The 23,378-nt window shown below is 41.2% G+C and overlaps 3 protein-coding genes across 3 annotated transcripts; all 3 read right to left on the bottom strand.

Annotated features, from left to right (window-relative positions):
- Positions 1-57: 57 nt before the first annotated feature.
- LOC108240258 (trans-1,2-dihydrobenzene-1,2-diol dehydrogenase) lies at positions 58-3,066 on the bottom strand. Its single transcript, XM_017423605.3, has 7 exons — positions 2,925-3,066; positions 1,840-1,951; positions 1,452-1,615; positions 1,104-1,356; positions 658-782; positions 428-578; positions 58-256 (listed from the first exon to the last, which is right to left on the bottom strand). Exons 1-7 carry the CDS (start codon positions 3,021-3,023, stop codon positions 147-149), a joined length of 1,014 nt encoding a protein of 337 aa, XP_017279094.2. The 5' UTR covers positions 3,024-3,066; the 3' UTR covers positions 58-146.
- Positions 3,067-5,220: 2,154 nt separating this feature from the next.
- On the bottom strand, positions 5,221-8,929 carry LOC108240245 (trans-1,2-dihydrobenzene-1,2-diol dehydrogenase). The gene is made up of 7 exons (XM_017423585.3): positions 8,774-8,929; positions 8,010-8,121; positions 7,622-7,785; positions 7,274-7,526; positions 6,206-6,330; positions 5,942-6,092; positions 5,221-5,730 (listed from the first exon to the last, which is right to left on the bottom strand). The coding sequence occupies exons 1-7, from the start codon at positions 8,861-8,863 to the stop codon at positions 5,621-5,623; spliced, it is 1,005 nt and encodes a 334-aa protein (XP_017279074.1). The 5' UTR covers positions 8,864-8,929; the 3' UTR covers positions 5,221-5,620.
- A 1,854-nt stretch (positions 8,930-10,783) lies between these two features.
- On the bottom strand, positions 10,784-14,457 carry LOC108240257 (trans-1,2-dihydrobenzene-1,2-diol dehydrogenase-like). Its single transcript, XM_017423603.3, has 7 exons — positions 14,236-14,457; positions 14,029-14,140; positions 13,773-13,936; positions 12,831-13,083; positions 12,013-12,137; positions 11,712-11,862; positions 10,784-11,296 (listed from the first exon to the last, which is right to left on the bottom strand). The coding sequence occupies exons 1-7, from the start codon at positions 14,323-14,325 to the stop codon at positions 11,187-11,189; spliced, it is 1,005 nt and encodes a 334-aa protein (XP_017279092.1). The 5' UTR covers positions 14,326-14,457; the 3' UTR covers positions 10,784-11,186.
- Between the last annotated feature and the right edge of the window lie 8,921 nt (positions 14,458-23,378).

Here is a 23,378-nt window from a genome sequence, read left to right as displayed (position 1 = left end):
TACAACTGAATGACAAGGGTTTTATTATTTTTGTAAGTGTTCACAATTTTTATTATGAACATTTTTCAGAACAAAACCTTCATTACAAAGTGCTTAATCAAGTACAGAGTTGTTCTCCTAAACCACTGTGTGTGTGCGTTAAAAGTTTACAGGCAGTCCTGGCTATACACCACCCCCAGCTGCCTGCGGATCTCATCCTCCAGCTCCGCCAGGAGTATCGAATCAGCGTGAGACATGACTGCGCTCTCCTTCAGCCCTGCCAGGAAACAAACTGATACTTTCAATGTTTCTGATGCCACCTAGTAAGCAATCTGCAGAACTACTCAGCGAGGGACTACCTGCAAACTCCAAAAGCCCTGATTTGCCAAAATGTTACCAATACACAGGTAAAATAATACAGACAAAAACCTGCAGGATGTCTCAATACCTTTGAGCAGACACTGCCGCACCTCTTCTGCTTCGTAACGCATCCCTGTAGTGTTGGGGAAGTTCAGAGGCAAACGGGGTTCTGGCACTGGGAACCGGGTCTCCCGCCCGTTCACAATTATTGACGTAGGGCACCACATCTGGGAAGGGACCTGGAGAAAAGAATGATTTTTTTTTTTCAACTAAATGTCACATCTTATTTGCGATCACAGCCTTCCTTCGATGACCTGCCTGGATGTTGCCCTTGGTTCCCACGATAACGGCGTCATTGAGAAACTGTAGGCTCGAAGAGTAATGGAACATGGCCATTCTGTCCCTGGAGAACTTCAGAGTGACGACCACGGTCTCATCCACTCCTACAAATACATATTAAAATAATAATAATAGGATTTAGGTGACAAAATTAAAAAATGAATAAATAAATATGAATAATGGTGCCAGGCCCAGCGTTTAAAAGTGAAACAGGAACTCTGACAAGTTCAGCTTACACATTGCAGAAGTTACAGAGCAATAAGAACCAAAATGTGTAACATTATTTTAAAACAGGAAATGGTGGTGAGAAAGAAACTGGCTGAATTACAACAGCTTCAAACATTTAAATTAGAAAACTATTCTCTGGTAAGGAGAGAAAAGAGAATTTGGCTGATTACTGGATATTATGTATATTAATTAATTACCTGTCTCCAGGCAGACTCCTGTAGCCTGGATGCTCTCTGGCTTCTCTCCGTTGTACACCATGCATACAAGCTGCAGGCAGTACATGCCCAGACTGAGTAACGCTCCTCCGCCCAACTCCTTCTCGATTAATCTGGGCCTGTGCATCAGCGGCATGCCAAACTCAGCTCGGACCATCTTCACCTCGCCCAGCTCCCCCTGAGCGAGCAGCCTTCTGATCTCCACAGAGACCGGGAAGAAGCGGGTCCAGACGGCCTGAAGAACACGGACAGGACAGGAAAGTCAACGTATTTACGCTGCAGGGGTTCTGGTTCTGTGTGATTCACCCCCCAACCATCTCCGCTCGTTACCTCCATGAAGAAGACGTTGTTCTTCTTGGCAGAGTCCAGGATCTCTGTCACCTCCCTGGTGTTCATGGCCAGAGGTTTCTCACACAGCACGTTCTTCTTGGCATTTGTAAAGAGCAGACAGGTCTTCAGATGGTACGGGTGGATGTTCCCAACGTACACAACATCTACACACGAGCACGACAAACCAAAGCAGGGAGAACAGTGAACAAGGCAGAACTATTCAGTCCAGCAAAACAGCTGTGATTAAAACAAGAAACACAAGATTGATTGTGCCTCAAAAAATAATGAAATTTGACTAGTAAGTAAAAGGTACACCTTACATCTGGTGCTTAAATCACAAACTAAAATGACAAAACAATCTGATCCACAACATCAGACAGACTCAGACCTATGTTTGGATCTCTGGCCAGCTCCTCATAGCTGCCATATGCTTGATGGATGCTGTGTTTGTTGGCAAACTCCTGAGCATCCTCCAACCTCCGAGCTGCAACGGCCACAACCTGAGAAAACAGATGAGTTACTGGAACCCTACTTGAATGAGAGCCTCATTTCTCTCACATGTTTGCAGCATTTATGATACAGTTTAAGACAGATTAGTATTCCAACTGTATGCATCATTTCTGTGTAAATAGCCTCTTCTGAGAATAAAAGCTATGACTGCCCATGTTAGGCCACTAGATGTCATCACTCACATACACAAACACTTTAATCTTCTATGTTCTGTGTGTCCTGCAGCTGGACACAAGTCAATTCTACTCTTAGTTGCTGCTTATTTGCCTCATTTTACCTGAAAAAAATAAAAATAATAATAAAAAGGCCTGTCATTAGTTCAATTCCAGCTCTTTTGTAGTCGTGATCTAAAAAGCAGTGTTTCCTCATAATATTGGGGTCTGGACCCCCGCTGTAGATGATAAAACTCCAAATTGGGGGTCTTGAAATGATCTCCAGAAATCAGACAAAATGTAAAAACAATCTCTTCATTTTCACTGCAATGGTTACAAAAGTTAAAAACAACAGTCATAAATGGAAAAAAAGCGCGAGAAAAAAAGAGTAGAATAGGAGTTTGGCCTGAAGTACAAGCAGAGCTGTTGCCTTTGTCATTTTAGGAATCAGAAGCTTTAAAAGTTTGATCACCACTGGTCTATAATGGTCACTGAGAATTGTTCGTTCCCGTTTAGTCTGTAACTTACGGTAAAAGTTTAGCGCACTGGTTGCACTGAAAGTTGCACTTTGCACAAAATCACTGATCCGTGTCTGTTGCATTTAGTTAGTAAAATAAATACGACTTGTATGTCCACAGAACAAACAGCATGGTGAAGGAAAAAAAAGAATTTAGATGAACAGCAGATGATTTCTGCAGGTCAGGACACCAGGTGACGCAGAAGAAGAAGCCTGAGTGAGTCAGTCCCGAGGCTGTCTTACATTTTAATAACACAGAGAATCTGTGTTCGGCCTGCTGCTGAATATAATTACCTGGTGGTCTTCAGCTGGAAGAGTTTTCAAAGCCACAGAGAAATCGTGACTGATTTTCCCTGCGCTGCAGATCCCCCATCTGGTGGCCATGTTGCTCATCAGTCAGCTGCAGAGGCTGTTCTCCGCCACCAGGGGGCGACAAAAGCACCGCTTTAGATTTTTAAAATTTATTTAATAAATGTTTTAGTCTCCTTTAACATCTTATAAAAGAAATAAATTATTATTATTATTAATGGAACATTGTCGAGACATTTACTCATACCAAACAACAGACGATCTCTGCTTTGTCCCTCCTCTTTCACATGAGATATGAATGGGTTCATAAATCTGTTAAAGTGACACAGCCCTTACTTGGTGTTCAAGCAACAAGAAAAATACCAGTGAGAAGCCTATATAAACTACAAAATAAAAAAGCAAAACGTAGTGATTTACAAATCAAGCTTATTTACAAGTTGATGATAGTAAATTGTGACAAACAGTAGGTGTTAATAAGGTGGTTTGTTCATCTGTTTCATATCTTTTAACCACATTGTGTGTTGAGATTAAGCAACCAATAGTTAAATTTTCCAAAGTGACAGTCTTCTTGCTTCATGTGGGATTCAAGCAGGCCAAAGGCCGTGTATGTTTCTTTTAAATTCACTAAATATTCCTGGCTCCATGCTTTGTGCAGTTAGAGGAAAATGTGGCTCGACTCTCTGATGGTGTTTCTTGTTGTGTTTTAGATGTACATATAGGTGACCCATGACCCATATTTAGGAATGTCTTTCAGGCTGGGCTGATCTTGAAGCTTTGCCTTCTAAAACTGGTGAAAAAAAAACTGTTTTTTCCAACTTTGTGTTTAGGGAAAGCTGCTAAAGATGACCTTGGTGAACTAATGGATGAGTCAGTAGATAATAGAAAACTGCCTGTAACATAATAATTATTTAATAAATGACCAAATATGAAAAATTAACTATGTCTCGGGCAATCTTCAGGGTTCAATACTCCACATGAGCTGAAATCTGTAAAATATGTTCTCTCCAAGAGAAATAAAGTAATTTTAAGACAGAAGTCTGACAAATAAGAAATAGTTATTTAAGTTTTTTTTTTTTTTTTTTTTTGGGGGGGGGGGTGTACCTCACAAAGGACTACCTGTGCTGTCATTCTTAAAATAGGACTAGTAAACATTCCCAGTATGAGCATTGTTAGGCCTGAAAATAAAAAAAAATATGGATTTTTTTTTAGGCTAAAAACTACTTAAACACTAAATAACTGCATGACTGGTAATAATACAGGCAAACTGGACAAACAAAATCAACAGAATCAATGCAAAAACATCAATATTTTTTTTCATATTTATCATTTATTGAATTACATTCATCACAGTACAGTTAGGTCACAGCATGGTTCTAAATATAAGCAAGCTTAGTGCAGACAAATCACAGACCTTGTTTATATTGCTGTAATTCTGTGTAGAGGTAAAAACTGCAGATATTTATGACAAACTGCAAACACATGAAACTGATACTTTCACACAGAGAACATTGTGAGTGTTTTGGGGTAAAAAAAAGGTAAACAGAGACATATGATTGCTATTATCTTGAGAATACAAAGTTTTTCACAAGGGATGAAGTTTTACATTACATTTTTGCTGATAAAGATTTGGAGGGAGAATATATTCACCTTACTGTGGTGATAATTTGCTGTCCGAGGCGGCGCAGAGTGACGTGTCCTGGTGCGCCGAGGGAGCAAATTTATCCGCCACCAGACGCAGCAGCCAAGCCAGGGTGCAGCCAGGAGATTCATCTTCAGCTACCCCAATCATTTCAGGAAACTATGCTTTCTAGTTATTTTGCTTATAGTTTCCTCAAATAAATGGGGAGTAGCAGTTAAGTCACACAACGTCGGTGCAACTTAAGTTACATAATGAGCCAATCTGATGTCAACCAGGACATTCTGATGAGAAATGGGCTACTGGAACAAGACATTCATGGACGAGGGCAGAGAACTCAACACTGTTGGAATGCTACTATATGAGCAAGCCCAGAGAGAGGGGCGGTATGGGAAGAATGTGGGATCTATAGAAACATAGGTACCCATCATCCAAACTGAGTAAGAAATAATTTTGAACCCATAGTTCTAACATTTGAGAGCAAAACCTGCTAAAACACCTAGAAATTGATGAGGGTTTTGACACGGCAACCCAATTTTGACTCACACCAAAATGGATACCTCACTTTCAAGATGAACCGGTTTATCCGGTTTCCGTCCCCTCGTCACATTGCAACAGGGGACAAAAAGAACAAGAAGACTACCGTTAGACTGTTGTTATTTTATTTTATTTTTTTAGAACAACAGTTCATTTCTCATACATAAACCATGAAGTGGCACAAACAAATTCTCTTAGGAATCATTTTTAAATTTATTGTTGTATCTGGAAATGATCTCAGTGATCCCAACCCTAGCTTTGGAAAACCAGTGCACTAATGCATGCCTATGTAAACTATCGAAATGCGCCGGCGTTATGAGGAAAAAGGCCACCAGTTGTAAACTGGTTGATGTTCTGTCATAAAAAAAATGTAAACTCTTGAATTTCTGCTTAAACTGTACGACTTCAGACTCGTTCCCAGGGACACCAGAATCAACAACAACAACAAATTCGTCCTGAAAATGAAGGAGTTCTCTTGCAGTCCAGTGGGTGTCTGCGTGCTGAACGTTTACTGGCAGTCCTGGCTGTACACCACCCCCACCTGCCTGCGGATCTCATCCTCCAGCTCCGCCAGGAGAAGAGAGTCGGCGTGGGACATGACTGCGCTCTCCTTCAGCCCTGCACAGAAACCCGTCCTGACAGGTCAGCTCACACAAACAGGTGAAAAGCATCAGGATTTCTGTGAATGGCGAGCGCTTTTATAGTGCACTTTAACACGCGTTAGGCTCTAGAAATGGCGGCGCAATGCGTTTGTTGTTCTTCATGTCACTTTAACACAGTGCTTTCATCCTGAACTTGTATCCCTAAAACATGCTAAATATGACATTACCTTTGAGCAGACACTCTCGCACCTCTTCTGCCTCATAACGCATCCCCGTGCTCTTAATGAAGTTCAGAGGCAAACAGGGTTCTGGCACTGGGAACTGGGTCTCCTTCCCGTTCACTACTAACGATGTGGGGCACCACATTGGGGAAGGGACCTAAAGAACGAGCAAATGAGGCACAATCACAACTAAAGCAGCACGCACTTTTGTGATTTCTTCTGCTTTTCAGGTCATCGGAGGTGATGTGATCATTGTTCTTTGTGACCTACATGGATTGTGCCTTTTGTTCCTGCTATGAGAGCGTCATTAGGCAGCTGCACGCCCGAGGAGCAAGTCAACACGGCCAGTCTGTTCTTCGAGAACTTCAGAGTGACCACCACAGTCTCATCCACTCCTGCAACAGCGTGCGGTTACATGATTAGGGTGTGATGAAGACATGGTAAAACTGAAACGTGCAAAACTGACACGACTGTTGAAGTTTAACCTTTATGCTTCCAGAGAAGAGGAACAAACCTACAAGGTGAACTGTTATCGCATTCGGTGGTTAAAAATTACCCAAATGTCACACCCTGCTGGTGTTGAAGAAGAAGGTAAAAGATTTTAATAAGTGACAAACTGCAGTCTACAGTGATAAAGTAAACAAAAAAAAGTGAAAAGAAATGATTTGTTGTTTGTTTTACAAAGCAATGCTAAACAGTATGAGCAGATTTGTTGGTAGTCTTTAGGGGACTGTTAATCCTTGCATTAAAGTCATGTTTCAAACTAAGTGTTTGACCTTAATAAACATCACAGGTGCCTTCAAGCTTATTGTTAAAAAACTAGGGTTTGTGGGATTATCGCCAACCTCCCAGGATGTGGACGCAGGAGGAAAAGCAAGACCTGAACTCCAAGGTCAAGGTATGTCACTTTCTGATCACTCCATCTGTTGCATTTTCAACGATAACAGGCCCCATGGAAGAAGACCTAGGAGGGCTCCACTACTGACAAAAAAACACCAAACAACAGACTGGAATTTATCAAAATGCATGCAGACAAGCACCAAAGTTTCTGGGACTGATGTCACACCAGCTGTTTTTTAATTATTGTAAAAGAGTACCAACAAATAAATATAAGTGTCTGTATGTGTCAGGAGCAGGCTGCAGGCAAAATGTATTTAGAAACAGTAACTATATTAAGAAAAAGTTTTTTTAGGCAAAAATTTCAATAATATACAAAAATAATCCAGCTTTGTCCACCGTCTCTTGTAGACTATGAAGTTGACAGAACAACACACACATAGCTGTAAATAAATAAAGCAACACATCTTCTGAAGCAGAAGTTTTCAGCCCATTTATTACCTGTCTCCCGGCAGACCCCTGTAGCCTGGATGCTCTCTGGCTTCTCTCCGTTGTACACCATGCACGTGAACTGCAGGCAGTAAATGCCTAAATCCAGGATCGCTCCTCCACCTAGCTCCTTCTGCATCGCTCTCGGCACGTGCATCAGCGGCACGCCAAACTCAGCTCGGACCATCTTCACCTCGCCCAGCTCCCCCTGAGCGAGCAGCCTTCTGATCTCCACAGAGACCGGGAAGAAGCGGGTCCAGACGGCCTGAAGAACACGGACAGGACAGGAAAGTCAACGTATTTACGCTGCAGGGGTTCTGGTTCTGTGTGATTCACCCCCCAACCATCTCCGCTCGTTACCTCCATGAAGAAGACGTTGTTCTTCTTGGCAGAGTCCAGGATCTCTGTCACCTCCCTGGTGTTCATGGCCAGAGGTTTCTCACACAGCACGTTCTTCTTGGCATTTGTAAAGAGCAGACAGGTCTTCAGATGGTACGGGTGGATGTTCCCAACGTACACAACATCTACACACGAGCACGACAAACCAAAGCAGGGAGAACAGTGAACAAGGCAGAACTATTCAGTCCAGCAAAACAGCTGTGATTAAAACAAGAAACACAAGATTGATTGTGCCTCAAAAAATAATGAAATTTGACTAGTAAGTAAAAGGTACACCTTACATCTGGTGCTTAAATCACAAACTAAAATGACAAAACAATCTGATCCACAACATCAGACAGACTCAGACCTATGTTTGGATCTCTGGCCAGCTCCTCATAGCTGCCATATGCTTGATGGATGCTGTGTTTGTTGGCAAACTCCTGAGCATCCTCCAACCTCCGAGCTGCAACGGCCACAACCTGAGAAAACAGATGAGTTACTGGAACCCTACTTGAATGAGAGGCTTTGTACTAACACATCATCACAGCTGCATATATAGACACATTTAGCATTACTTAGCACATAATGTTCTTTCTTTAAAGTTTCCTTAATGACACCACTATGCCACAGCCATTATGTGTCATCATCACTCACAAACCTGCACTAAAGCACTGAGCGTCAGTGAAGTTTGTGTATTTGTTTGTAAAGCAGTAAAGTGTATTCTAAAGTGTTGTTTTTATACAGTTTGTCTTAGTTTTTTTTACAGCAAGAAAGAAAAAAAATTGTTTTAAAGTGCATAAAAATATAAGTGCCCATATATTTGGTCAATTACGGTAAGAGTGTAAAGACTTTTAGGCATGAAAACATGCTGGGCCACGGCCCAGTCGCTCACTTTCGTTTGTTTTGTTTTGTTTTTGTTTTTTTGCATTCATCCAGTGAAAGCCACCGTCTGTAGGTGCTCAACATGTTCCTTCTGTAATTTAACCAGAAACTGATTTTAACTTGACTTAAACCATTGGAAAGAACCGAGTCCCGGTCAGTTCTCCGTAAGAAGCCTCTCCGGTGGAGACTCCTCTTCAGTTTGGATCGCGGGGTTTCGACGCGTCTTCCCGCGGCTGCTAACAGGATTACCTGGTGGTCTTCAGCTGGAAGAGTTTTCAGGGCCACGGAGAAGTCGTTGCTGATCTTCCCCGCGCTGCAGACCCCCCACCTGGTTGCCATGTTGGAGCGACAGGATGTCTCACTTCTTGGACCTTGGACAACCAGCTGACTGAAAGATAGAAACAGTACCTGATTTCGGCCACAAGATGGCGGCAGATTATTCCTTTTTGACTATGTGACGTGACGTCACCCCACATCGGACCTATTTTATTCTAGGTCAGCTGTTAGCCCTTAATTTGGGTCCCTCCTGGTGGGCTGCACACTTCAAGCCCTGAGAAGTGTGCTTACACAGATGATGTGAGCCTATGGACTCTCTTTATTTCATTTGTAATTTATTTTGTCTTCACCCATGGTTTATGGAGCAGTCCTCTGTGGTCCAGTTGCTCCCCACAAGGTAGGGGGCAACTACAACAGACAACACTTTGGACATTTTGAAAGCGTCCTGCAAGGCACAGATTAGGATGTGCATTCACTAGCTGGCAGGCATGGAACTTGGAAATAACATCTAAGACATAATAATATAATATATGTGTGAGTGCACCCACACCAGGACCCCATTATGATTATTACTCATGCAGGCCTTGTAGAGAGTGAGCAGAATATCCCGAAATGTCACGTGCAAATTACTCTCCCTTCACTCCCTCTTGGGGTTGTTAGGGTCTTTGTAAGTCTGGTCCACAAGAGAAATGGTCAAATGCACGAAGGTGGGAATTAGAGTGAAAATAACTGGGAATCAAACTTAATACTTTACTGTAGGTTTTGGAAAGCTGAAACCTCAAGCCTACTCCTCTGTTCAAAGTTTGTTTTTCTAACTTAAGATAAATCTGCCCCCCCCAAATCATCTATCTTCTCTGTCCAAAATATAAACTTTGTCCTCAAAAGATTGTACTTTACATCTCAAGGATAAGGGACAGAGAAGACAGATGGTTTGAGATATAATGTGAATTTTTTTTTTGTACTGATGGTAATTTAGTCTGCTGATTTTCAACTCAGTTATGTTTAATACAATCAACTTAAAAATGGTTTGAGCAAAATGAACTGAATTAAGAGTAATTAGATTTAAATTGGAATTGTTTGCTTTTTAGTATACTGTCCTGAGATTACAAATTAGTGCTATAAAACCTGTATTTACTTGTATTTCAGTTTAATTGACCTTAATTTAAATGAATTGGACAAAAAATATTCACACTTAAATTCAAGAATAACAAACTTTTTTCTCCCTCTCTCGTCTGTCCTCTTTGAACAAAGCTCTGTAGTTATAGGCAGTGGAAAACTTTTCATCTTTTTGTTTCATATCTAAAAGTTTATATAAAAAATACAATATTTTATTTTATCTGGTGAATTTTAAAATATACTCAGTATTTTTCTAGTTAAAAGTGTAATTTGTAAAATTCATATGAAGTTTTTTTACTATTTCATTCTTAAATAAAATTGTTATTTATTTTATTAGCTGGTAATGTAAGTTTTTAATCAGTAGTCAGAGGTCACCTCTAAAACAATTTGATCCCATTAAGTGGAATCTAAGATGAATATAAAAACTGATATTTTTCATTTTTTTATTACTCACAAATGTGCATATGATCAGGCAGTCTTGCCAATGCTGCAGGTTCAGCCCAGGATGTGTGGAAAAGAAATGAGTGCACTAGAAAGGGCAAAATAATATTAAAATGTTTCATTTCACATTCATGGGATGCATCAAGTGTATCCTTAATTTTTTTTTAAATGTCCTGTGAGCCCAAAAGGTTGAGAGCAAGCGCTTAATGAGCCATGCTCTCTGCTGACTCAAAGAAGCCTTTCACCATCCTAACCTTGAAAAGTAGACAGTGCGACCTATTTTTGAATCGATTTGCGCATTTCTGCAACAGTCAGACATGACAGAACACCTCCGTTTATCTGTGCCACTCAAGCAAATGAGAAATCCCCAAGATTTGATTATAAACTTGATGCCGTTTGAAATAAAACAGAAATAAAAACAATAAATCAGTCTTTTATTGAATTCATCAATCACACACCTTGTAGTGAGACCTGGCTCTGTCTTTATAGAAAAAGGAATTCATTACAGGATGTCTAATTGTTTACAATGTGGTTAATTTTGTTAGAGAGCTTATTTTAAATGATTTTTTTGGCAAAATTATACAGAGTTTACATTTATGTTACAGAAGACGATCAATGTTTGGTGCTGTCAAAAGTCTGGATGTGAATAAATAAATAAATTAGAAATCATCAAACACAATTTTCATTTTCTTACTGATTATTCCTTCAATAGCAAATCCCAGTTCTTCTTTCTGCAGCGACTCTGCCAGGCTGTGTCCCTCTGTGCCACGTCTGATGCAGCTCCCTCTCGTCCAGCCGAGCAGGAGGAACCTCTCTGTTTGGAGCGATGTCACTGTCTGTCCTGGCTGAAGACAACTCCCACCTGTTTCCTGATTTCATCCATGATCTCCGTCAGTAAGACTGACTCTGACAGAGGCATCCGCGGGCTCTCCTTTAGTCCTGCAGAGACAAAAAAAAAGGAGGGCAACAGTCACACAGAGGGACACAGGTATGTGCAAAAAAAAACAAAAAAACTGAAATATGTACATTCATAATGAAGCATACAGTGTGGTAAAGGCAGGAGTGAAAAGATTATGCAAATGAATGTAGGAAGCAGAAGCAACTAGCCTGTAAACGCAAACGTATCACAGAGGACATTTCAAGGACAGACAGCGGTGCAGATTCAGACACAATCTGACAAGTGCGTTTGTGTGGGACTATTCATTCGAACGTTCACCAGAAGCTGCAGTTTCACCAAATTGCAGCGTCTTCCCTTTTCAACTCACCCTTCCTTTGAAACGAGTGCTCCGAGCTGTTCAAACAATGTGATCTTTTTTGAAGACAAACACACGCCGTTCCTTTTATCCTGACCTACCTTTCAGCAGACACCGTCTCACTTCCTCAGCCTCGTAGCGAAGCCCCGTGCTGTTGGTGAAATTCAGAGGAAGGCACGGCTCGGGCAGAGGGTGCTCAGTCTCTTTGCCGTCCACCACCAGCTTGGTAGGGCAGTGCATGGGGCCAAGGACCTGAAGAGTCGTAAATAAACATACGCAGTCAGCCTGAATCTGTCTGTTTGATTTGACTAGAAGGAAAATCAGGTTTAGGTTAAATCTTTGTTTGTCCATCATCCTATAAATTAATTCAAATGCTCTTATGCAGCACTTAGTTTAGCATACTTTAATAGAGCCCTTGGTGCCGCTGATGACAGCATCGTTTGGAAGCCGAGTAGCAATTGAAAAGACACAGAGGGCCATCCTCTTCCCAGAAAATTTCATCACCACAACCACAGACTCATCCACTCCTGCCAAACATTTCAAACATTAAATTCTTATGAGAAGCAAATAAGAGAAGAAATTTTAAAATATATTTATATATATGTATATATATATATATATATATATATATATATATATATATATATATATATATATATATATATATATATATATATATATATATATATATATATATATATTATATTATGTGGTTCAAATAATTTTGTTATTATATTTGCAGTTCTATACAATCTTAATGGCATGATTCTTTTTTGATAAAGAATGTCAAAATATATGCATAAAAATCAATGAATGTTGTTTATGCATTCAATAAGTTGCTATGATGGCAAAAAAAGACAATTCATGAATGGTGGGATGGTCTTAAAGTGGATTTCTTTCTGTGAGACATGCAGTTGCGTATTTTCCTGCCAGTTTTACTGTATTACTATATTCTCTGAGAGGGATTTGGATTAGTGTGACATTTTATTAATAATAAGTCTTTGATTTTCCGAGAGAAGAACTGTGCCTTGAGGTGTTTACATTGAAGTTCATTTACATGTGATTTTCAGTCAAACGTTCTCCCGTGTCACTCAAAGGATTCTTCACCGCTTGTGTTTTTCTTTAACGGCTCAGTTTGTGATCGCTCATCCGCGCTGCGTGGTTAATCATCCTGATGTGCAGCTGACGCCTGCTGAACGACCCGCGTGCTGAGTCATTACCTGAGTCGAGCAGTACCCCCGTGGCCTGGACGGACTCCGGCCTCTCGCCGTTAAACACCATCAGCACAAACTGCAGGCAGTACACGCCTATGTCCAGCAGAGCTCCTCCGCCCAGCTCTTTCTCCACCGACCGGGGGACGTGGAGCTGAGGGGAGCCGAAGTAGGCCTTCACCAGCTTCACCTCCCCTACAGCCTCCTCCGCCAGCAGCCTGCGCACCTCGGCGTGCACGGGGAAACAACGGGACCAGATGGCCTGGAGAGCCACATCAGAAAACAATTCAAACTAAACTGTTTATTATCACATCTGTGGCAGATATGCAAAATGAACCATGAGAATCATTAGCTTGATAAAAAGAAAAGAAAAACACTTGCAGAAGCTTAATCATCAGACTGTTTAACAAGAAATTGAAAGCCACCAGAGATGAGTTAAAAAGTCAGTAATTTGAGGTAATAAACAGAAATAGTTGGTTTATCATTGCCATGACAACTTTAGTTGTTCTGCTTTGGTACACTACTGTATTAGTTCAGATCTGACTCGTCGAGTGATCAAAGCTGATGGTACAGTAGACCTGCAATTATTATGTGCATCAAAGGGATAAACCAATTACTACTTGACGAACTGCAGGGCTAATCTCTCAGTCCACACAGTTTCTACTTTTGGTTTAAACGCACTGGAACCCTTAAACATGTTGCTTTACACGCTCAACAAGTCTGCACATCAGAATCAAAGTAGTGTCATACAAGGGTTAGGGTTGAGGTAGTAGCCTCATTGGTAAAACTACTAAAACTAAAACATTGATCAGCTACATCAGAAACATAAAAAATGAACATGATCGTTACTTCACCTTCTACCCTTGAATGGCAAGCGCATCTTCAGAGCGCACCTTCGGTATTTTGCGTTCTGTCAGAATGTGGTGGGTTCTGACCAAAGATCTGCCTTACCTCCATGAGGAAGACATTGCTTTTCTTGGCCTCTTCTACCAGGTCTTTCACCTGCCTGGAGTTCATAGCGAAGGGTTTCTCACACAGCACGTTCTTCCCAGCCTTAAGGAACAGAAGACCAACGCGCCAGTGCTCTGTGTGCAGCACCCCCAGGTACACGATGTCTGCAACGACACAGGTGTTTCATTTTCAACATCTAACAAAAACAGCATCATCTCTGCCTGTGCAGCCAGGCTGTTCCCAGTTCCAAACTCACCAATGTCTGAGTCACTGGCCAGCTCCTCATAACTGCCGTAAGTCTTAGGAATACCGTGTTTCTTGGCAAAATCTTTAGCACGCTCAATGCTTCTCGATGCAATCACTGCTATCTGTACAGTTAGAGCAAACGATCAGCTGTGTTAGAATTAAAGCAGACACCTTAAGCCCATAATGGCAAAGTACTGAGCTTATTTTTTTGGAGTACCTGATGATCCTCGGGAGGCAGAGTCTTCACGGCCACACTGAAGTCATGGCTGATCTTCCCTGCTCCGCAGAGTCCCCATCGGGTCGTCATGTTGAACTGGATGGTAAGTGACAAATCAGTTGAATGCTGCTTTGTTAAAGATCTGAGCTGCAGGCGAGCTGTGACCTTGGGATGAGTTGCACGTTCAGGGGAAACAAACTTACTAAACTGTCATGCTGTAGCGCCAGCGGGCAGAAGGCTCCATTTATATGCTGGAGAGGCACAATGTGTCACCTTCCTTCTGCTCCCACCCTGAGGTAGAGGATGTAACACACACACACACACACCTAAAGACACACACAAATCTCCCTGTGTTGTTGTGTTGTTGCTGAGACAGGGCCTTTCAGTCCAGGCTGAGGTAGTTTGCACCAGTTGTCTCTAACAATCTGTAACAGGACAATCATTACCCATCATTAGCATGCCATAAAGGGAAAAAGTGCACAGTTAAACATATGAGGCTTCACCCTCCCTGCAAATTAGCTGAGGGTAAGCATTAGAACTATGATCTGGTTTATTTCTCTCTGGGAGACAAACTGAGCAGCCCACAATGGTTTGGCAGCCATACTGAGGCCAATGATTAAACTGACATCTAGTGGGGGTTGTTGAAATAAATAAACATGCTGGGTTGACAGAATGAGCAGGGTAATTTACCTGACCAGTAAGCTGAGCCAGGATGACTATGGAAAAGCATCAGTTCACTTGCCCTTGAGATAAACTTTATCTGTTTAGCCAGACAGGCGGCGGCGTAAACTCCCTGCCACACTCTACTGGCAGAGGACACTGCGCTGTCAGTAGACTCAACTTCCTCCTCTTTTCTTTGGCTTTCAGGATTTGACATGACTCATGGCAGGGAATTACATGCAGTTTTGCAAAACCAAGTGAACCCAGAAGAAGGAAGATGCCCCATAAAACGTGTCTCAATATAAACTGCTTCTTTGCCATAAGAATAAAAAAAAACTATAATATCTTGGCTGAGATGGAGCCAAACAATTATTTAGCAGTCATTTCGGAATGTGTCCACGGTGGGTTTGAAATCAGTGGGTTTACAGCTGATGAGAGCTTGGTTTTAATTTCCCCTTGTATATGACCTGTAGGTGTCTTGCAGGTACTGCGTGGTGAATGGATTCATTTGTGTGTGGAGTGTCAGCTACATTGTCATTTTAAAAGCAGAGGGAATTTCATCAATGACACTGCTTCTCAGTGCCTGTTCCCCTTTTATATTTCACTTCCAAATGAATTCTGAGAGCTGTGTGCCGTTGTCATAACAACAAGGTACCAGCTGGGCAATTTGTATGCAAATGGCATTGGGTTTGGGCTTGATATTGCTGTCTATACTACAGGACCTGGTTGCTATAGGAATGCCCAACTACTCCATGAGTAGTGTATACATTTTGTAAACAAAACATGGCACAATGTCATATTTTATTTATTTATCTTTTTGTTCTTTTGGCAGGATTTGTTTTGCTGACATGACACCAATGTTGAGGGAGGAGACAAAAAAAAAGAGCTATAGGTGTGAGGAGCAGAGTTGTAACCTGACAGGGTAAGTGTGTAACTGTATCTTAAATTGGTGTGAAGCAACACATTTGTTCGGTGCTGCCTGAGTTAGCTGCCAGCAGATGGACAAACACAGCAGAGGCTCAGGTGGTCAGAGTGGGCAGTTTGGGACAGAATTTGGATGGGGTTCGACCTCACTGCGCCGGGATGCCGCAATTTCACCCTCATCCTCACCTGAGCTGCGACAGGCTGCACAAAATAAGGAGCTGTAACTTGATCAGGCATTCATTCGTATCAAAGGGTAGCTTTTAATACGTGCCCAGCATTGGACAGCGAATGGGCTTTTCAGCTTTTTTTTTTTTCAGCTCTGCCTAGCCTAAGAATGGAAGTGGATGGCAAAAAACAACCGATGAACCTTAGCATTCAGAAACCTAGCACGTGGGAAGAAGAAATAAATAAATAAAATGCCTCATTAATTCAGCAAGGCCAGTACGATAGCCTCCCACTCCCATAACTCAGTGTTTTTATTTGATTAAGAATTCATCGGTTGCCTGCTTCTCTATTCCATCGAAAAACAGATGAACCATGTTCGATGGGTCACGACTGGTCCCAAGTTTTGGGATTTGTTTTTTTTTTCCTGGAAGATGGGATGGTGGGGGGGATCATTTTGCTGGTGGAGGTGTTTGATCACAGCAGACAGTTCTGTGTCACACATTGTCATGTCATTTATTCTGAGCTTCTTGCTGCCAGGAACACTCCTTGTCACTGGCAATGCTTGTGCACAACTGTTGCAGAAAGGCTTTCTTTATGAGACAAATTATAATTGATGAATTATTTTCTTTATGGGATAGCTGCGGTGTGTGACCCAAATACTACTTGCACTAAAAAAAACAGCTTTTGTTGTTTTCTTGGACTTGCTTGTTTCTTATTGTGAGCTCTGTTGCTACGGACCAGCTCTCTGTTTTATTACCAACAAGAAATAAAATGGAGTAGAGAGTCACACTAATCCTGCTTTGATTGATGTGGATATGTAGAGGGTGTCCCCCATCCCTCATACCCCAGCCCCCCACCCCCCAGGTGTCAGTGTGAGTGAGAGCCGTTTTGGCTGTGTCTGTCTGTCGCGCCGAGAGAGAGAAACTGTATTGCAGGCAGCAGTTATGGGAACAACATCCTGACTTCATCTCCGTCTCAAGGTCACTGCAGTGGAAGGGTGACATGCAGGCTAAACCAGCGCGAGGAGGTGCCAGCCATTTTGAAGGGAGGCTTTGATGAATTCGTGCAGAGAGAGGGAAGTGTGAGGCAAGGAGTAATAAGTAATTTTGTCAATGCTGCGGCAAGTTGTCACGTGTAGGCTAGTTTATTTTTTTTCCATCAGAAAGTGTGTGATTGAGGGGAGCAGAAAGGAGCAGACAGAAATGGGAGCCTTTGAGCTGCATTGTGCTGGCCCTTTGAGAGTCATATCTTTGTCTGCAGAACACACAGTCTGGGACGATGAGCTGTGGAGGAAGTGCAGGCAGGACCAGAACTCACTTTGCGGCTCCTTCTCTAGATGTTAGCACCAATGAGCTAGGAAGCAGCAACTATTCACATTTTTTTTGACCCATTCACTGTGTTTTTTATTGTCCACACCTAAAGACACATTTGTCATGAAGTCTCTTATATGAAGTAGCATCTTACAGAGTTCAAAAGGAATATTTTGAAATACATGCAGAAGGCCAGAAGGAGAGATATTTTAAAAAATAATAATAATAATTACAAGAAGGTCTGGCTGCTTAGAAGCAACATTTAAAAAAAAAATTGGGGTTGGTTTAAAACTATAATCCTAATTCTCCTTTTCCATTCTTAACCAGAATAATCTAGAAGTATTTTAAATCAGTCTGACTTTCCACTCACATTGTCTTATATTGTAGGGATCAATGAGCTACTTTCATTTTTTGAATGGATTTACCAAGATGAAATGTTGTTTTGTTGCCCTTTCTTGTCATTTTATATCTTAACTAGCTAAAATAGATAGGTAATTTCCTCCAAATCGAGGTTCTGCCTCTATGTTCAATGAATTTGTCTATCTGGGTCATCGGTGCTGTTGCTGTAATGGAGAGGCAACTATCTGGTTCCATTAAATGCAGCCTGAACCGAGAGAACATGGAACACACAAGCTCACACTTTTTTCCTTTCTTTATCTGTATCGTTCATTCTTTTTCTCTGTCTTGTTCTCTCTCTCTCACACACGCACACATCTACACACATAAAACCAACACAAGCCCACGTCTCTGCCGAAGTCCAAGATGGTGGCGCCTTGTATCACTGAGATCGTGTGAGGTGATACAGAGTTCATCAAAGAGCCCCCCGCTGAGGTGAAAGCGGTGGTCATGGCAGAGCCTGAAACATGGAGCTGATACCAGCCTCTATCAGCAGCCTGATAATGCCCATTTGGACTCCAGGAATGTCCATTATGGAGCATAGATCAATCACCTCCATGATGCTCTACACATCAGCCAGCAGGCTCACTTTCAGGGTCAGGATATGTCCACGTACAAGGAATGCTGCCGGGGTGATAGTCTCTGAGAACTCAGATTAGAACATTGTTTATCAATGCGAACCCAAGTTTGGTAGTGATCAAAATACAAAGTGGAACTGTCTGCTGACTGACTACTGGACATGGAGCAGCTGCACCAATGATGCTGATATCCAAAGAAAAGAGACAACACCGACTATAAGCACTTTAACAGAAATGAACTAATATCAGAGTGCTTTCAATGTATTTAGGTCATGGATTAGTGGTCAGTAAGTTTATGGCTCAAGCTCTTTCCCCAAAACAAACTTAAATGTCACAAGTCATGACTGAACATAAATGGGGAAATTTTAAAATGATGTTTTAAAAAATAATAACTAAATAAGACTAAAGCAAACCATATTGCAGTATGAAATTTACAACATAATACAGCGCATTTTTAAGTAAAAGAACAAACAAACCTTTTTTATATTTATAATCATGCATGACATTTACAAATTTTCTAAATATATATATTTATCGTCAGCCCGTTTGAAAGGTGGGTGATAATGTAATTGCCTGCATCTGTGTGTGCATGTGTTGGTTGTCTCTGTTTGCAAAATATTCCCTGAAACAGTGGTTGGATTTGAATAAGACTCTCAGAAAGTACTTTATTGGATGTCCATCTACAACTGTAATAATTTCTGGAGTCAACCTTATTCAAAAAGACCACAACTTACTGAACTTAGCAAACATAAAAACAAGCTATAACTCTGTCAGTTTCACTAATAATAGGCTAAATTTTAACATGATAGTAGCTGAGAGTCACTGCAAACATACTCCAAGCACTAACAGATCAAACAAGACCTTTGCTTAAAACCTTGACTTGAACTATTAAGTCATCCTTGTAAGTCTGTTAGCAAAATATCTCATGAACCTGTAGCAGGATGTTAATCAAACTCTCAGAAAGGAATAATTAGATGGTCCTCTACAACAAGATAACTTTAGAAATTAAACCCATTCAAATGAGCAAACACAAAAATAGCTATAACTCAGTCAGTTATTTGAGTATTGGCATCATGTTTAGTGTGGTAGTAGCTGAGCATCATCCCCATCACATACTCCAAGCACTACCAGCTCACATTGAATCTTTGTTTAAAACTTTGGAGTGCAACACAGCAGATAATTGCTTTCCCTCAAGAAATTTCATTTTTAGCAGTAGTAATGCTGCCATTATATTTGCTTGTGTGTCTTGTCATGAGCTGCCATGCTTATGATTCAACAAAAATTTAATAAAAGAGAACAAAACACTTTTGTGGAAGAGTTTGTTATGTATCATAAACTTGACTTATACAAAGTGTTCGAAACAGCTAATCTGATTAAATTAGTCACTAAGCTCTTGCTGCTTGATATCTGCAATTTTTCTTTTTTCAAAGAAACATTTCCCTCAGTTTAAGATAAAATACTTCAGAAGATGACAGAAAAACAGCTCACTGTGACCACTGTAGCTGCCTCTCCCTCATTCTGACCCCCCACCNCAGTGGTCTGTATCCCCCCTGTTGGCCAGTCACACAGACTTCTCTGCAGGGAGGCCGAAGCCATTAAGGAGCCAACACACTCTGCTGTGTCTCCTTGTTTAATTGCCTGATAGGGCCTGTGATATTTTTATCAGCCGTTCTGCGGTGGATGGCTGCCTAGAGAGAAGATATGTGAGTGTGAGTGTGTGTGTGTGTGTGTGTGTGTGTGTGTGTGTATGTGTGTGCTTTTACATGTCATGCCTCGGTAGATCTCTGACATGAGAGCTGCCTGCATGCTGCAGGAAACCCTCTGCTTCTGTGCACCTGCATATGAATTTATGTGGCCCAGCCTGTCAGCCGTGACATGGCACAGAACATCCATACCTAAATACTGCCTCCGCTCTGACGCATCATCATCATTTTATCATGTCATAATGAACGATGTCTCTGGCGTCTTGGAACTTAGGTTTCATTTAGGCTCTTTTTCAACACGCTATAGACATCTTACCACTATATGTTATGCAACCTCTCATCATGTGTTCGTGCTCAGAGTATATCATGTGGATGACTGTCAGCTACTACCACACAAAATTTAGCTCAATTTCTGTTAAATTGACTGATGTAGAGCCATGTTTGTGGTGGCTAATCTCACCTGGCTGTGGCAGCCATCTTGAATTGGGCTGACTCTAAATTAGCGTTTCTCAACGGGGGCGGTACCGCCCCCTGGGGGGCGTTGAGAGGATGACGGGGGGCGCTGGCAGCAGTAAGAGGCCTTGATAATGGATAGGGGGGCGCTGGCCCAAAAAAGGTTGAGAAACACTGCTCTAAATGTTAATGGCTTGTAACATTGTCACTCTGCCTTTGGCAGCAGGGGATAAAGATGCTTTCATGTGGTTGCAAGGTTTGAATTTATATTATATGCAGTAACTGTAATGTTGATTTCTCCTGGTCAACGTTTTAACAAACTGATACACACGTATGGCTCTTTTTTTTTACAAGACACACAGGTAGCACTTCCCTGCTGGCTGTTGGATTTATTAACTGCATGTTTGTCCACAGTCACAGTGATTTAGGACTGGAGGGAGGTGAAGGGAAGAAGTGTCAGCGGGGGAGGCAGAGAAAAAAGACAGCAAAGAGAAGAAACTGCACAGCATCCTTACTGGAGTTTCAATTTCTCACTACCCACCAACATGAGACCAAGGGAAGAAGAAAAAAAAACAGCTCTCTTATCTTCCCAGTGGAGTTTTTGGCAGGGGATTAGGAGGAGGATTTCACCTTGCTGAGATCTCTTTGAATGCAAGCTCTGTCTTATGTGGGAATGATTAAATTCACTTTGCAGCTCCCTTCATGCGGTTGAAGAAGTTTCACTGCGGTCACTCCACACAATGATGGGATGCAGCCGTTTAGTCACACTGTCTCAAAAGGCAGGTACACATCTACTGAAACGGTGCCGCTTCGAAACTCTGAACCCTGAGAAACAAGTTATTTTCACATGAACAGAAACTCTTTTGATATTTTACGACCAGCTTGGATTGCATTTTTATCCAGCTCGTGAACTCGGTCAGCTTTGGTGATAAGAAAAGCAAAACATTGTTCGAGGTAATAAATGTCTGTCTCATTAGTTTATTGTCCAAATGCAAGTCATTATCGTCCGTCTTTAATTACTGGAGTCAATGCAGTTTGTTAGCAAAATATCTTATGAACCACTGAGCAAATTTCATTGAAAGTCATCCTTAACAGCTACAATGAGCGTGACCACTCTGCACTCTGTCATTCCTCAACACGAGAGGATGTGAGTCTAAAGCTCTGGCATGAAAGGCAGAGGGCGATATGCATGGGTTCCGAGAATGCTAGGCTTTTAATTATTACCATATTTGGACAGTGACTCAAGTTTTCTTATTAGGCATAATAAAAATCACAGAAATGTAGCTGAAGATACCACTTTTGACAAGCTGCAGCTTTTTCTGTGAATGAAATACTGATCCAGAAATGGTCTGACGAGCCAATCCTGCTCCTGCCGTGTCAGTAAAACTGACCTGGATCAGCCATTACAGTGATCCGGTCACAGCTCAGCTATAGTTTCTCATTACGGGCATAATCCTTGGAGTTTGGGCAGTTATTGGGTTTGCAGGACCTCTTCATGCTGACTGAGTTTATGCGTATCGTATTACCAGTGTCATAAAGAGACTCAGGCATGTCTGTTAATTATTATTTTTCCTGTAGGAAATTTGAAACAGAACCTATTTTTCACCCCCAGTCATCTGTCTGCTCTATTATTAAATGGAACTGATTTACATTGACTCCAATATATTTTTAGTGTAAAGCTATCTTCAACCTGAACTAAATAAAGAGCTTTGGCCAGATTAGTGGCACTAATTGCCAATTATGCCCTTTCAGCCAACAAGCAGGGATAATAGACATTTATAGGAATTATCTTTGAAGTATCCTCGGTTAAAGGCATCAAACTGAGGCAGAAGACACTGTGGTTACAGTGCTGGTCATTAAGAATTTGGGGGTTTAATGAGACCATAAGAAAAAAATTATCAAGAGAACAACAAACAATATTCACTTTCATATTTATCACCCAAAGGCGAGAGGCAATAATCTATTTGCCCGTGTCTCTGTGTGTGTGTGTGTGTGTGTGTGTTCATTTGTCTGTTGTGTTAACAAATTATCTCATGAACCAGTGAACAGATTTTAATGAAACTTTCGAAAAGTAATCACTGGATGCACATCTACAACTGATTAAATTTTGGACTCAGCTCAGTTAAATGACCTTAGGAAACTAAAATGGCTATAAATCAATCAATATTAAAGATATTGAGCTAAAATTTGGTGTGGTAGTGGCAGAGCATGAGCTCCAACACATGCGTCAAGCACTACACATTATATATTTTTTTAGCAACAACTGATTCAATTTTGGAGTCACTCTAATTCAAGATGACCGCTACAACTAAGAAACCTTAGCATATATAAAATTGGCCATATCTCTACATTTTGCAATATCCCATGTTATGATATGCACTCTTTTAAGGAATGATAGCCCTTTAATCCTCACAGCAGTCTATCAAATAGTAAGAAATATTCAGAGTTGAATCGTCTCTGTTAGTCTGTGTCGATAGGACGAGGTACTAACAAACGCTGTCTGTTTTTTTTTTTGTCTCTCTGCCTGTTAAACAAACAGGCACAGTAGGCTAACCCTGGTCACAGACACACTTCATCAATCATCCTTCACCTCGGCACGTCTTTCCTTTCACATCCTCCTCCTCCTCCCTCAGACACTGCTCAGGGTTCTCTCCTTCACCCCTCATCCATCCTTCACAGAAACCACAACAGCATCACTAATAACACACACACACACAACAGAAATACAGTTGCAAATATGTTGACTCTGTAGGATAAATGTTAAATCTTTTCCTGTGAGCTGTGTGCTCATGCAGACAGATGCAATATTAATTTAGCAAAGTTTGCAAATAAACACAATTTCCTTTGAAACACCTAAGGTAAAAAAACATCAAAGGTGCTTTAATCATGAATGATCCATTTACAAAACTAGACTTAGTTGCCTTTATGTAATGCTGAGGCTTTTATTTTTTCCT

Source organism: Kryptolebias marmoratus, linkage group LG15, assembly GCF_001649575.2.
Source record: "Kryptolebias marmoratus isolate JLee-2015 linkage group LG15, ASM164957v2, whole genome shotgun sequence".
NCBI lineage: Eukaryota > Metazoa > Chordata > Actinopteri > Cyprinodontiformes > Rivulidae > Kryptolebias > Kryptolebias marmoratus.
Note: the sequence above shows the minus strand (reverse complement) of the source record. Positions and strands in the feature narration are given on the sequence as shown.

Bases quoted from the DNA above. Each gene is read 5' to 3' on its own strand.
- LOC108240258 (XM_017423605.3), bottom strand. From the start codon at position 3,023: ATGAGCAACATGGCCACCAGATGGGGGATCTGCAGCGCAGGGAAAATC. The intron at 1,952-2,924 runs GTAATTATATTC...CTGTTTTCTCAG, and splicing joins TTCCAGCTGAAGACCACCAG to GTTGTGGCCGTTGCAGCTCG. The intron at 783-1,103 runs GTAATTAATTAA...ATGTATTTGTAG, and splicing joins AGGAGTCTGCCTGGAGACAG to GAGTGGATGAGACCGTGGTC.
- LOC108240245 (XM_017423585.3), bottom strand. From the start codon at position 8,863: ATGGCAACCAGGTGGGGGGTCTGCAGCGCGGGGAAGATCAGCAACGAC. The intron at 7,786-8,009 runs GTCTGAGTCTGT...GCTCGTGTGTAG, and splicing joins GGCCAGAGATCCAAACATAG to ATGTTGTGTACGTTGGGAAC. The intron at 6,093-6,205 runs GTAGGTCACAAA...CTCGTTCTTTAG, and splicing joins GAACAAAAGGCACAATCCAT to GTCCCTTCCCCAATGTGGTG.
- LOC108240257 (XM_017423603.3), bottom strand. From the start codon at position 14,325: ATGACGACCCGATGGGGACTCTGCGGAGCAGGGAAGATCAGCCATGAC. The intron at 13,937-14,028 runs GTGAGTTTGGAA...GTGTCGTTGCAG, and splicing joins GGCCAGTGACTCAGACATTG to ACATCGTGTACCTGGGGGTG. The intron at 11,863-12,012 runs GTATGCTAAACT...ACGACTCTTCAG, and splicing joins GCACCAAGGGCTCTATTAAA to GTCCTTGGCCCCATGCACTG.